This window comes from Portunus trituberculatus, chromosome 40, assembly GCF_017591435.1.
Source record: "Portunus trituberculatus isolate SZX2019 chromosome 40, ASM1759143v1, whole genome shotgun sequence".
NCBI classification, from domain to species: domain Eukaryota; kingdom Metazoa; phylum Arthropoda; class Malacostraca; order Decapoda; family Portunidae; genus Portunus; species Portunus trituberculatus.
The window spans coordinates 25,531,972-25,545,090 of NC_059294.1; the positions used below are offsets into that span (position 1 = coordinate 25,531,972).

The window sequence follows — 13,119 nt, forward strand, 5'->3', positions numbered from 1 at the left end:
ATAATGAGAAACTAATCCTGAGAGAAGAATATGACATTAGAAGCACAAGATCGCATAGTAAGAAACTGAGGAAGGGAAGATGTCTGCGAGATGTTAAAAAATATAGTTTCCCGCAAAGATGTGTTGAGACTTGGAACAGTTTGAGTGAGGAAGTGGTGTCAGCAACGAGTGTCCATAGTCTTAAAGAAAAATTGGATAAGTGCAGATATGGAGATGGGGCCATGCGAGCATAAAGCCCAGGCCCTGTAAAACTAAAACTTGGTAGGTAAATACACACACACACAAACTTAACTCTCTGCTATCGCACTTTCAGCTGTCGCATTTTATTGCTATTGCACATACTTAAAAAGCTGCACATATGTCTAAATCACACACAAAATTACTGCTATCGTACACCTGTCATTAAAAACTCCCTGTTATGACATCACATGATAGTTGAGTTTCTTGATATTCTTTTATTAAGGAATAGTTCTTCACATGTTTCCCCAGTCTACCCATCTATCTTAGCTCCTAATTGTCCACAAAGAGACACTGTATTTAACTCTATATGGGACACACCTTTTTCCAGTACTTTTACCAACCCTAACAGCATCCATCATTAGTTTATTGCTGGTATTATTATCATTACCAGTATTATCACTTTAGAAATGAATGATCAGAAAAATAAAAGTAATCTAACCTATGGGGCTGTGACACATGTTTATAAATATCAGCTGACTGGAACCATGACTCAATGTCATCTACCGCTGAGGAGTAACAAGTTCATAATCATAATAGAACACATCAAGAACCTCACCATTATTGCAGCAAAAGGGAAGATCAAGCTATACAATCTCCTACAAACTACAAGTGGTAGATTATACCATGAAACATAACCAAAGAACTGCAGCAAGGCCTTTTCGCCCACCACCTGTCGGAAAAATTGTAACTATCTGGCAACAAGAAGACCAACTTTAGAGTGCAAGGAAAGATCAAATGTCTTCTGCTTGTGTAATGTGCTGCTACATTGCTTTCAATAGTAAAACTTTTTTCCTGAATATGATTTCCTGAAATGGGTGTGCGTCTTACATACTTGTGTGTAATGCACGAGTTGCTCCGCGGGAGAACAATCCAAGTGCCATCCCCTGTGAAAACATGTATTCCTATACATTCTCATAAAGGACTCACGGATATATAAAATGCATTTTTATTTCAACAAGTCAAATTAAGGAAAAAAAATTTTCAGTTGAAAGCAATCGAGCAGCACATCACACAAACAGAAAGCATTTATCATTCCTTGTGCTCTTCTGTAGGTCTTGGTGTCGCCAAACACAATTTTTTCCATAGGTGGTGGCCTTAAAGCCCTTGCTGCTGCTGTATTGCCATGCTCCTTGGCATAATGTACCACTTGTAGTTTGAAGGAAACTGTATAGCTTGATCTTTTCCCTTCTGCTGCCATAAGGGTCAGGGTGTTGATATGTTTTGTTATGATCATGAACTTGCTGTTACTCCTCACCGCTAGATGGCATTGAGTCAGAGCGTCAATCAGCTGATATTTGTAAACATGCGTCACAGCCTCACAGGTTAGATTGCTTTAATTTTTATGATAATTTCTTTTTAAAGTGATAATACTGGTAAAGATAATACCAGCAATACAATAATGATGCATGCAGTTAGGGTTGGTAAAAGTACTAGAAAAAGATGTGTCTTATATACTGTCAAATACGGTACCTCATTGTGGACAATTAGCAGGTAAGGTGAATGGGTAGATTGAGAAAATATGTGAAGAACTATTTCTCAATAAAAGTATACAGAGAGACTCAACTACCACATGACTACATAACAAGGAAATTTTTGAATGATGAGTGCATAATAGCAGTAATTTCAGGCAAGATACAAACATATGTGCTTTTTCAGTACATGCGGTAGCAATGAAACGCAACAGCAGAAGGCACGATAGCAGAGGGTTTGGTGTATATACTCATTGAACATATTATTCTACAGGGAGTCCTACAAATTCAGGTACATACCTCAAGATATGATAGTTAAAATAATTCTAAGCTGAAAATGCTCTATATACATATGCTGTGTTTTCAATTGTTTTGCAAGAAATTGACATGTAAGTTATGTGTTGCAGGAACAGCTCACTTGAGATCAATTTTCTAATATATGGATAGGTCAAGGAGGCCCCAGGAGTGGCCAGTATGATCCCCTGATCTGACGTTAATGGATTATGTACTTCCTTTGGAAAGAAATCTTTGGTGTACAAGAACAAATCACATTCCAGAGAGAAGCTGATACATCATATTGAGGAGGCTGGAGAGCAGATAAGGAATGACAGGAACAAAATTATGCACCTTGACTGTCTGTTAATTGATGCAGCCAATCACATAAATGCCATGACATCATCTGTTAAAGATGATGACCTTTGTAGTGAGTTGCCATGTTATCTTTTAAAAAGTAGCACTTAATAACCACCATATTATTGTGTTGAATATACACTTTCTTCACTGACACATACAAAAATTGAAATGATTCCTGTTTCCTGTAAGGATTTGAATGCATAAATTGCTCATCACATCATTATGCCAGGTGAGCATCCTAGCATAATTTCGAGAAGAAAAACAATGGTCTACCATACAGGGAGATCTTTTTCCGTCATGGCAATATGCCAGTACCAGCCATTAGCATGACTTCACTGTCTCCCAACACACACCACAGTGCCCGTGTGGCTGTCGTGGTGAGAAGAAGTGTTGCACTGTTGTTGTTCTCTCATTCATGCCATCTTTTGCCTGTGTTTCTCTTGGTTTCTTGGCTATACCCTGGTGATTATGGGTCATTAATGCCAGTAACTATAGCTCAGATCATAAGGCTTCACAAAGCTGGGCTCTAGACAAGAAAAATAAAGGCAAATGTAAGTGTGAGTGAGCGATTTGTGAGACACTGGGTGAAGCATTTCAAGGACAATGGTGGTGTTGAGCTACCATCTGCTAAACCTTGGCCTAGTTTGCATCAGAAAGCAGATGTTTTTTTTCTTTCTTTCAATTCTCTGGCAGTTATGATAGGTGTACTCTCTAGCTCCCTTTTGAACACAGTTAAAGTACGTACAGATGTCTTCTTTGAGGGGGCAAGGCCAAGTTTTAGCACACAGTAACTCTACACCACTATCATCCTTGCGCCCAGCTTTGTGAAGCCCTATGATCTTAGCTATAGTTACAGGTGTTAACAACTTCTTTTTACCTATAATCACCAACGTATAGCCCAGGAACCAAGGGGAACATAGACAAAAGATGGCACAAATGAGAGAACAATGGCACAACACTTCCTCTCACCATGACAGCCATGCGGACACTGAGGTGGTACTGTGGTGTGTTGAGAGGTAGTAGCGTCATGCTAATGGCTGGTACTGGCATAATGACATGAAGGAAAAAGATCCTCCTATATGGTACACCATTGTTTTTCATCTCTGCATTATGCCAGGGCACTCACCTGGCATAATGCCACGACTAGCACTGTATATTGTACACAAAAAAAATATCATACTTTGCTGCATAGCACCACCAAAGTACTACTTGGGGAGCCTAGAGAGAAGGGAAAAAAAGGAGGCAGAGGTACATCCAGGCAAGTGACTCTAGGAACACACATCTTACATGTTCATTTCTTGCAAATAAAACAAAACAAGGTATATATGTGTATATGTATACATTTTCTACCTAACTATTTGAACTATCATAGCACAAAGTATACAGTATTTTGACTCATAGGGCACCCTGTATAACTAACAAGAGAACAATAGAACCATTATAGACATGCAAATATGATAGCAGGGAAGGTCTAACATTTTAGCAGCTATATCACCATATATATATATATATATATATATATATATATATATATATATATATATATATATATATATATATATATATATATATAATATCACAGATTTAACCTGCATATCTACTGACCACATATGAAGATAAAAGAAGGAAAAAAAAATTGCAATGTCCGGAATAAATGCCTTATTACCTTTTTACGTAAGAACCAGAAAGGAGTTATGAGAGAGAGAGAGAGAGAGAGAGAGAGAGAGAGAGAGAGAGAGAGAGAGAGAGAGAGAGAGAGAGAGAGAGATTTAACTGGTAAGCAGGACAATTGGCAGGTAAATAAGCTGGCAAGCAGGCATGAGAGTAGACAGACTGGCTGAGATAAATAAATGTAATATTTCTAGTACACACTGAAATTTTCCACAAATTTATGATTGTATTCAGGTACAAGGGAAAGTAACAGTAAAGTGACAAAATAGAAATAAAAAAATGTTTATAGTTAAAAAGAACATTTTGTTAGGTGATTTTCTATTACCCTTTTCTTTTTGACATGCAGCGAATATAAGCATTCTCATCCTTGTAGCCGACACAGACAGACACACTGACAAATACACATGCACATCAACCTACACGATATGCAGCAGTGGAGTGGTCACTGAGCTTGAAAAAGGATATAAGAAGATTAGAACGGATCCAGAAGATAGCTACAAAGATGGTGCCGGAACTAAAGGACCTAACATATGAAGAAAGGCTGAAGGAAATGGGACTGCAAACTTTACAAGATAAAAGAGAACAAGGAGACCTAATAACAATGTATAAAATAGTAAATGACATTGAGAAGATTGACAAGAAAGACCTGGTGCTGGTGACAGAAGAAGCTGGAAGGACAAGAGGACATGTAAAGAAGATTAGGATGAGGCAGTGAGTGAAGGATATTGGAAAATAGTTTTCCACATAGAAAGGTAGAAAAGTGGAATGCATTGAGTGATGAAGTTGTTACAGCACATAATGTGCATAACTTGAAAGAAAAATTGGATAAATGGAGACATGGAGACAGGACACTTTGAGCCCTGCTTGAACCATGTACAATACAATTAGGTAAATACACAGGTGATCCAGGCAAGAAATATTCATGACTATAAAATAAAACTAAATGATAGTAGTAAATAAATATGATGGAACAGGATAAGAATAGATAGTTCATTTCTTGCCTGTGACAACCAGATATGAACAAACACTAGATAAATACATACACACACATGCACCATCTCAATACCATCTCAAACTGTCTATATAATGATGGAGATTGACTTTAATAAAGCACAGCAGTATTCAATGCATATTTCGATATACATTGGAACCTCAGTTCATGAATTTTCCTCTTTACAAACAAATCAGTTCACAGATTTTTAACAACTCTGCATTTATTCACAAATGGTATTTCAGTGTATGAACACACAAATACCCCACAAACTCTCTCAGCTGGCAAGTACATGCTTACTCCTACAGCTGTGTTGTGGTCCATCTGCCCTGAACAGCATGATCATCACACAATGGCAAGTCTCTTCATCATCAACTATAGCTTGTCACTGATTTCAAGTTCAAGCACCTTTCTAGCTGGGGGTTAAACCTGTATCCCCCTATCCCCTTCTAATTCCAGTCTTTCAGGGTGATTGGAAAGACGATTAAAAAGGAAAAGATAACATCTTGCCTTACATAAAGCATGCATTACCTGGAAACACAGGAGCATACAAGTCTGTATAAATCAGTGAGTGTTGCACTACTCATGATAGCATATGTTCTGCATTTGTCATATTTAACTTTGTTTCCTGGTGTGTAGGCACTCCAGAAAGTCTACATCTACAATAGATACACACATAAAACAAGAGGTTGTAAAGTCTTTCTAGATCACAGACTCCACTCAAAAACGGGACAACAGGTGGAACTGAGCAACACAATCTGCAACACACTGACTCATATGCTGTAGTGTTTCCTTCCAGCCAACTTGGTGTATGGCCAGACTTGATCTTTTCCTCTCTAGCCATAATTTCACTCTATAATATTAATAAAAAGGAAAAAAATAATTGTATTTACTACATTAATATCAACAGGAAAAAAAGATATTTTGGTTTGCTAAGTGAGTCATGGAACAGATTAAGTTCCTGAGCCAAAGTTCCACTGTATCTATATTCATGCAAACCTCAATTGGAAGGATCAGTGATTTTAGAAAATACAATGTGATCTTTAGAAAGATATTCTAATGACCTTTCTTCCTTCATTTTTAATATCACATGCATATTTCAGGAGCTTGGAATGAAAAACTTTGAGTAATTACGGACTATTTCATTACATGAAACATTCCACGAATGGCAAACTGAACATGAATACATCCTGAGTAGTGAATATTCCCTTTTAAGTAACAGTACCTGTAAACACATCACTGACATATTTTATATTGTATGGAATATGTGCTTCCAATTCACATAGTACTTAGTGAAAAGTTGCTGAAATATTCATGGTAAAAAGCTTATCACAAGAAAATGAAAATCTTACTAGAGCTGCAGATATAAGCACAAACCATTAATGTTGAGGACAGAAATAATTAACAAAATCAGCTACATAACTTATGTCTGAACTTGAGAGGGTTTGTAAAAGTATGCAATAAGTAATAGTAATAATGAAAAAGTGCAATAATTAAAGTAAATATCAAAATCCACCAAATAAAAATTTTTCAGTATTTTCAACTATACCTTTATTAATAAATCTGAAGATCAAGTTACCAGTTTTGTTGCATCCAATCATTATATTGAATTTATTCTTGAAGATTAGCTTGTATTGATTAATAGTAATAATGCTGATTATTACCTATATTATAATATTATTAATATTATCATTATCATTATCTTTATTATTATTATTATTATTATTATTATCCTCATTATTATTATTATTATTATTATTATTATTATCATCATCATCATTATTACATTGTTACAATGAGACATATCTGCAATTCTTTGTCACTTAGCACAAGTTTAGCTATGTGTACCAATCTGAGGGTACAGCATTCATATGCTACAGAGTAACAAACACCATTTTTTTTTGTTTTGTAAACTTACCTAAAAATACATCAAAATACACAATACAGCATTTACTTTACTTAACTATGAATTAAACAGCAAGCTTAATTTCTTTAAAACTACAAAATCTAATACCATGGTCTACTTAAGATTTGCAAGAAGTGCTTGACACAATGTAACTGTGGAAACATTGTTCAAGTTGACTGTGTTCCACCAATACACTCTCCTTCCTCACACACTTAAAAATAGGCATCACTAAGTAAATGGCAATAAATACGTACATGCACAATGAAGCTCTATGCATGGGAATGATTTATTATCATAATTATGACAATAATCAAAATATGGCACAAATAATGTGCCAGTCTAACATGACTACTTTAAGTAGTTGATACAATTACAGACAAGTGAATGTATATGTAAATATAAAAATAAATTTTCTTATTAGCTTATAAAGTTTTCACATCCTTGTCTACCTACTGAAATAGGAATATAGCATTACAGTTTACTAATGTTAAATGTTGTACCATTTACAACTAATACAACTAAAGCTGTATCATCCAGACTTGTAACTATGCCTTTTACTTATCAAGTTAAGAAAATCTTAAATTTTGTGGCAGCAGCAAAGTAGGAGTGCATATGTATAACAGATAGTTTAGTTATGACTGGATGTTGTTGGCAACAAGTATGGCACATTACACCCTTGGTATGAACCAAGGCCAATGGGGAAAGATTTATGTTTCCATTCGTAATATGCATTAATATTCATGATGCAAATAGATACATTACATGCCAAATAAATTTCCTTTCTTTGCAAACCAAAGATATATCAAAAGTCTTTAAGGTCAAACCACCTTGTCTTACAACAGATGCATACTAGAGTTTGCTTTTATTCGTTCATTCCTAATGTTTATTTTTTTCATAATCTAAGAGAAAATCTCAGATATAAAAATGGAAAATATTTACATTATCCACTTGTATAGAAAACTTTGATTGATGAGGCAGGAGCATCTTGTGCATATAGAACTCCTTTTTTTGATTACAGATATCATAAAAATGTTATACCTAAGCAGCCATTACAACATGTGACAATATAAGATGGGAGGCAATATTATGTGCTGTACATTATACAAAGTTTGATCTTTGGAACAGAGTGAAGAAATACTTTGTCACTAAAAGAAAACAATAAATATAGTGAGATATGAAATATCAACTGAAGCTAATAAATCTTGTGCATCAATAACCAAAACAGGATTTGTGGCCATTGAACAGTAATTAAGTGTGTATTCATCATAAGGTCCACAATTGTTCAACTTTAACTGCAAATTTTCATACTTCAAATGACATTCACAAACTTCAGAATACTGACATTATCTATCTATCTATCTATCTATCTATCTATATATATATATATATGTGTGTGTGTGTGTGTGTGTGTGTGTGTGTGTGTGTGTGTGTGTGTGTGTGTGTGTGTGTATATATATATATATATATATATATATATATATATATATATATATATATATATATATATATATATATATATATATATATATATATATATATATATATATATATATATATATATATATATATATATATATATATATATATATATATATATATATATATATATATATATATATGAAAGATTGCAAATAAATTTATAGCAATGTTTCATCTTTGCAAAATAGTATCATCATGGTTAAAATATAACCAAAATTGAATAATTCAGGTAAAATACATTTAGAAGGTATAATAAAAACAACATACTGCCCTAAAGAAGGAACAACTATGTGAGAACAAGCAGGTACATAGGAGAAAAAAAAAAAAACTAGATTGGAAATCTAGTTCACACACCATCATCCTTTGTCAGTCCTCACTACTTCACCAGAGAAAGCACACAGGTTTGTTTACCACATTAAACTTTTTTTTTTTTTTTTTCATTTCAGTGTGATATCAATAGATCATATTGTATATCACTACTATCTGTGTTTTGTTCCTTTTCTCATCATTCTTTTGCTTCCTATTTGTTTTACTAGTATTTTTATTTCTCTTTGTGTCTGTTTGTCCTCACATTGCTGTACCCTTTATAGCAGGGGTTCTTAAACTGGGATTCATGAACCCCCAAGGGTTTCACAAGAAGATTTCTAGCGGTACTTAGATGACTGTTCTAATATTATCTTTGAAGTACCATTGCATATTGAGTTAGTGTCCCTAAATTAACATTCCAGGGGGACTTAGATGGCTGATCTAATAACATCTTTTGTAGTAACATTGCATATTGGCTTAGTATACAGAGGGACCACACACACTTTGGAGGCCACAGAGTCCTCCAGCGCATGGGTTCAAATCCTGGCCATGGTCTGAAGTTAGGAAAGGCATCCACTCAGGACAATGGTTCCCATATGCTAAAACTGAAGCCCATTGCTATGAGGCACCATCCTAACCCTAAAACTATAGGGAAACCAGATGTAAAAACTAGTAAAAAACTGAATTAATGTTCTGTTCAGTGTCAGATTACTTGGAGTTTGGGAAGATTGTCTTATAACTCAGGAGGTTTTAACAAGAAAAAGATTGAGGACCCCTGCTCTACAGAATGTTACACTGTTTCTTTTTCTATACCTTCTTGAAGCATTTTGCTTCAGTTATTCAATTCTAATTCTACTTTTTGCCCTGAAGATACCTTCTGCAAAAGTGAAACATTGCATTAAATGAAGAAGAAAATCTGGTGTACTTATCTCTGTTTACCTCATCTAGAACTCAGAATATGTTCTAATATACATATATATATATATATATATATATATATATATATATATATATATATATATATATATATATATATATATATATATATATATGTATACATATAATATACATATATATATATATATATATATATATATATATATATATATATATATATATATATATATATATATATACATACATATAATATATATATGTAAAATAAATAAACAAAAATAAATGAATAAATGAATAATGAAAAAAATGGAAATAAAAAATGCAGGAAGTGCAATTGATGTTTTAGCAGATTTTGTATGGACATGGACACACCTCGCAATATGTCCACACTGCAACAGGTCAAATTTGTCACACACAGGAATGCCTTCCATTATACATACAGGAATGCCATCCATTATACATACAAAATGTTTCCATAATTTAAGATAACATACCCAAGAAAAATGTAATTTCCCACACATCTGGGGTGCATCATCTCTGAATGTGCCGGTCCAGCAGCTGATGAATACTAAACAAGCAGAGAGTAGATATCTTCCTACCAGACCAGATTGTACAACAGACAAAGAAGGACAAAGTAACTAACAAAAGTTGTCTGATAAAATCAAATTATGACATGCTCAATTTTTATACCTGGGTCTTGTTCAGTTCATTTTCTTACATTATATAAATATTCTATCTAAAATTAAGATATTACAAAAATGTCAAAAAATTCTAAAAAGGCAAAGGCACCAGATTTTGTAATGGGCTCATTACAACAGTACATCATTTCAATATTGCACATCATTGTTGGTGATCATATATGCACACACACACATACACACACACACACACACACACACATACACACACACAATTCATTAAAATTTTCAATACAAATGGCATTAACTAATTTGAAGTTTCTGCACAAAATAAACATGAAATAAATTTCTACCAATTGTCCTTCAATTTTTCCTTTATGTCAAAACCATCACAACATTCCTAGCTTTGTTCAATTAGTCATCTCTCTTAAGAGCAGATTCTCTTTTGTACCTCCTTATTCTGTTACTCCTGACACACTCTGAAACATTCAACCTGAGTTACATTTTCTTCAACTCTATACAATCAATAACATGAAAAGTAATGTGTAGAAATCAAGTGAGGAGTGAGAAAGTATAAAGTGGTGACTGAAGAATTAGCTGACTGAACACAACAGAGAGAGATGATGGTTCACGTGTGTAGAGACAATGCTAGGGGAGCAGGTGACGAAGCATCTGAATGTGAATGAGATGCACAGACAATGATTAAGTGAGAATTAAATGCATGACAGAAAGAGATATCTGAAGCTAGGAAGAATAGTTGTGAGTGATAGGGACAAACATATTATGAATGCAATAAAGGTAATGTGGCCTCAAGGGTCTCAATGGGAGATTCTCTCAGACCTAGTCTGATCAGATATCATTCAGATATGGAAATAAAAGACTGAATCAGTTAAGGCATAAAAAAAAAAAGCAAATCAATTCTGCTCTCAGGCCCTAATACTCGTATGTAGAGATCTAGATTTGATGTGGAATTGGTCCTCTGCCTTCTAAAGATCTATGAGATAAGATGTAGGAAATGCTTGTAAATGTATGCATGTTGTCACCTTGTCTCAGTTACCTCCATCTTCATAAGGGGAAATATGAATAGGCATCTATGAGTTAAGTTACCAAATAGTTGATGAGGATCCCACAAAGAACAATCCACTTACAATCTTTTGGCTTCTCAAACATAGCTTTTAGTCAATTGTTTTTTTGTGATTTCAAGAAATCCTTTTCTGTATTTGAAACTGAAAAATCTTTCATAAAGTTTTATATAAGTTATTTCAAAACATCCCTCTTACTATTTCCATCCACCTTTCTCTATCTCAAGTTTCCTTTGCCACTATTCTATTGGTCATGTTGCAAATGGTCAATGTTCTTTCACTCTCAAACTATTAATGGTAGTGTTCCATAGGATTCTGAGACTCCGATAGGGAAATAGGAGTTATCAATATAAGGATTTACCTTGATCTGAGTGATCTGGATCATAGGGTGACTTAGATCCAGAGGTGGGATATAGCAGACTACACAAGCTGAAGCTACTGGTGGAAGCCATATTAGTGGCTGAGCAACCTCTATTTGAGATATATTCAAGAAGTACATTGTAAGAAAATGGCTGATATGTCTGAGGAACAAAGCGAATGGTAATGTCATTGCAGACTGCTGCTATATGCATATAATATGAGCAGTCTTGGTCACACATGAGATACTAGAAGCAAAGGAGATATTACAAGCCACACAACACCTTGGTTTAATTGCTTCTGATTACAATCACATGGCCATTAACACCTATCATTGACTACATGATGAGGAAAAGAAAAATGATACTCCTTCAGTGGAAAATGACAAGTCTCTAGTTTGGAAGTGCCTCAAGTAATGGTGTCAATAGCATCAGCACACAGATCTAGCTAGCCTAACCTTATACTAAAGTATTTTCTCACTTTACGATTCTATATTCCACTACAACAAGTACTTTCAGCATGTTGTGTGTGAAGAGAGCTTTGCATAACTATTATACAATGTTCATGGCCAGGCATGTCTTGTGCTGCCTGGGTAGGCATGGAAGTGGGACTCATTGGTGGCCTTCTTGGCCTAACCTCCTCAAGAAATGTACAGCAGGCTGTAGTCCTTACTGATATTTCCTTAGAGCACAGTGGCAAGCAACAACAGTCTGCTGCTTGTGACAGCTGACCACTAACATGCGTGTGTTGTTATTGTTTTTTTTTTATCAATAATGGCTGTGAGCATTCTATTTACCTAGAGCAAATCCAGATCAGATCTAGATAGAGATCAGTGATCTGAAGCTGATCAGTGTTGTAAATAGAAAATGCCTATAGTTGTTTAAGATAGAGGCACAGTTAATCCATCATGCATGTAATGTTAGTCAACTTGAAGAGTAACTCTATTGGCACAGAGAGAGAGAGAGAGAGAGAGAGAGAGAGAGAGAGAGAGAGAGAGAGAGAGAGAGAGAGAGAGAGAGAGAGAGAGAGAGAGAGAGAGAGAGAGAGAGAGAGAGAGAGAGAGAGAGAGAGAGAGAGAGAGAGAGATTAGCATTTTCCATAAGTTAACCTGAAAAAATATCTGACTAGAATCTATGGTGATGATTTGTTAAATACTTAGCAAAATTCAAAGCAGACAAGCAGGTGGTACAGGTGAAAAGGGAAGTGGTCTATGGATTCCAGTGAAAATCTTCTGTGAAATCCAATGACACTCAGGAAGCATAGATGAGTGAAGAGCAGTACTGAGGGTGATTTAGCACATTGATAAAAAAGAAATAGTGATGGAATAGATGACTTAGACTGCTTTCAATGTTGGGTTCCCTACTTCTATTAACTTTTTTTCTTCTTTTAAGCAGAACTTGTAGTATTTATCAAGAGGTCTTTGAACTGGAGTGTCCTGAGAATTGTTGTA

General features: G+C 34.7%; 1 protein-coding gene across 2 annotated transcripts in view; it reads right to left on the reverse strand.

The window, feature by feature from the left end:
• The window catches only part of LOC123516279 (tyrosine-protein phosphatase non-receptor type 2-like), a 206,291-nt gene that overhangs the window by 3,861 nt on the left and 189,311 nt on the right, over window positions 1-13,119 (reverse strand). The window contains exon 10 of one of the 2 annotated variants that reach the window (XM_045275537.1): window positions 1,073-1,124. The exons of the other annotated variant lie outside the window; for it this stretch is intronic. Within the exon in view, the coding sequence (XP_045131472.1) occupies window positions 1,073-1,124 (52 nt within the window). The remainder of the gene's footprint in view (window positions 1-1,072; window positions 1,125-13,119) is intronic. 2 annotated transcript variants of the gene reach the window in all.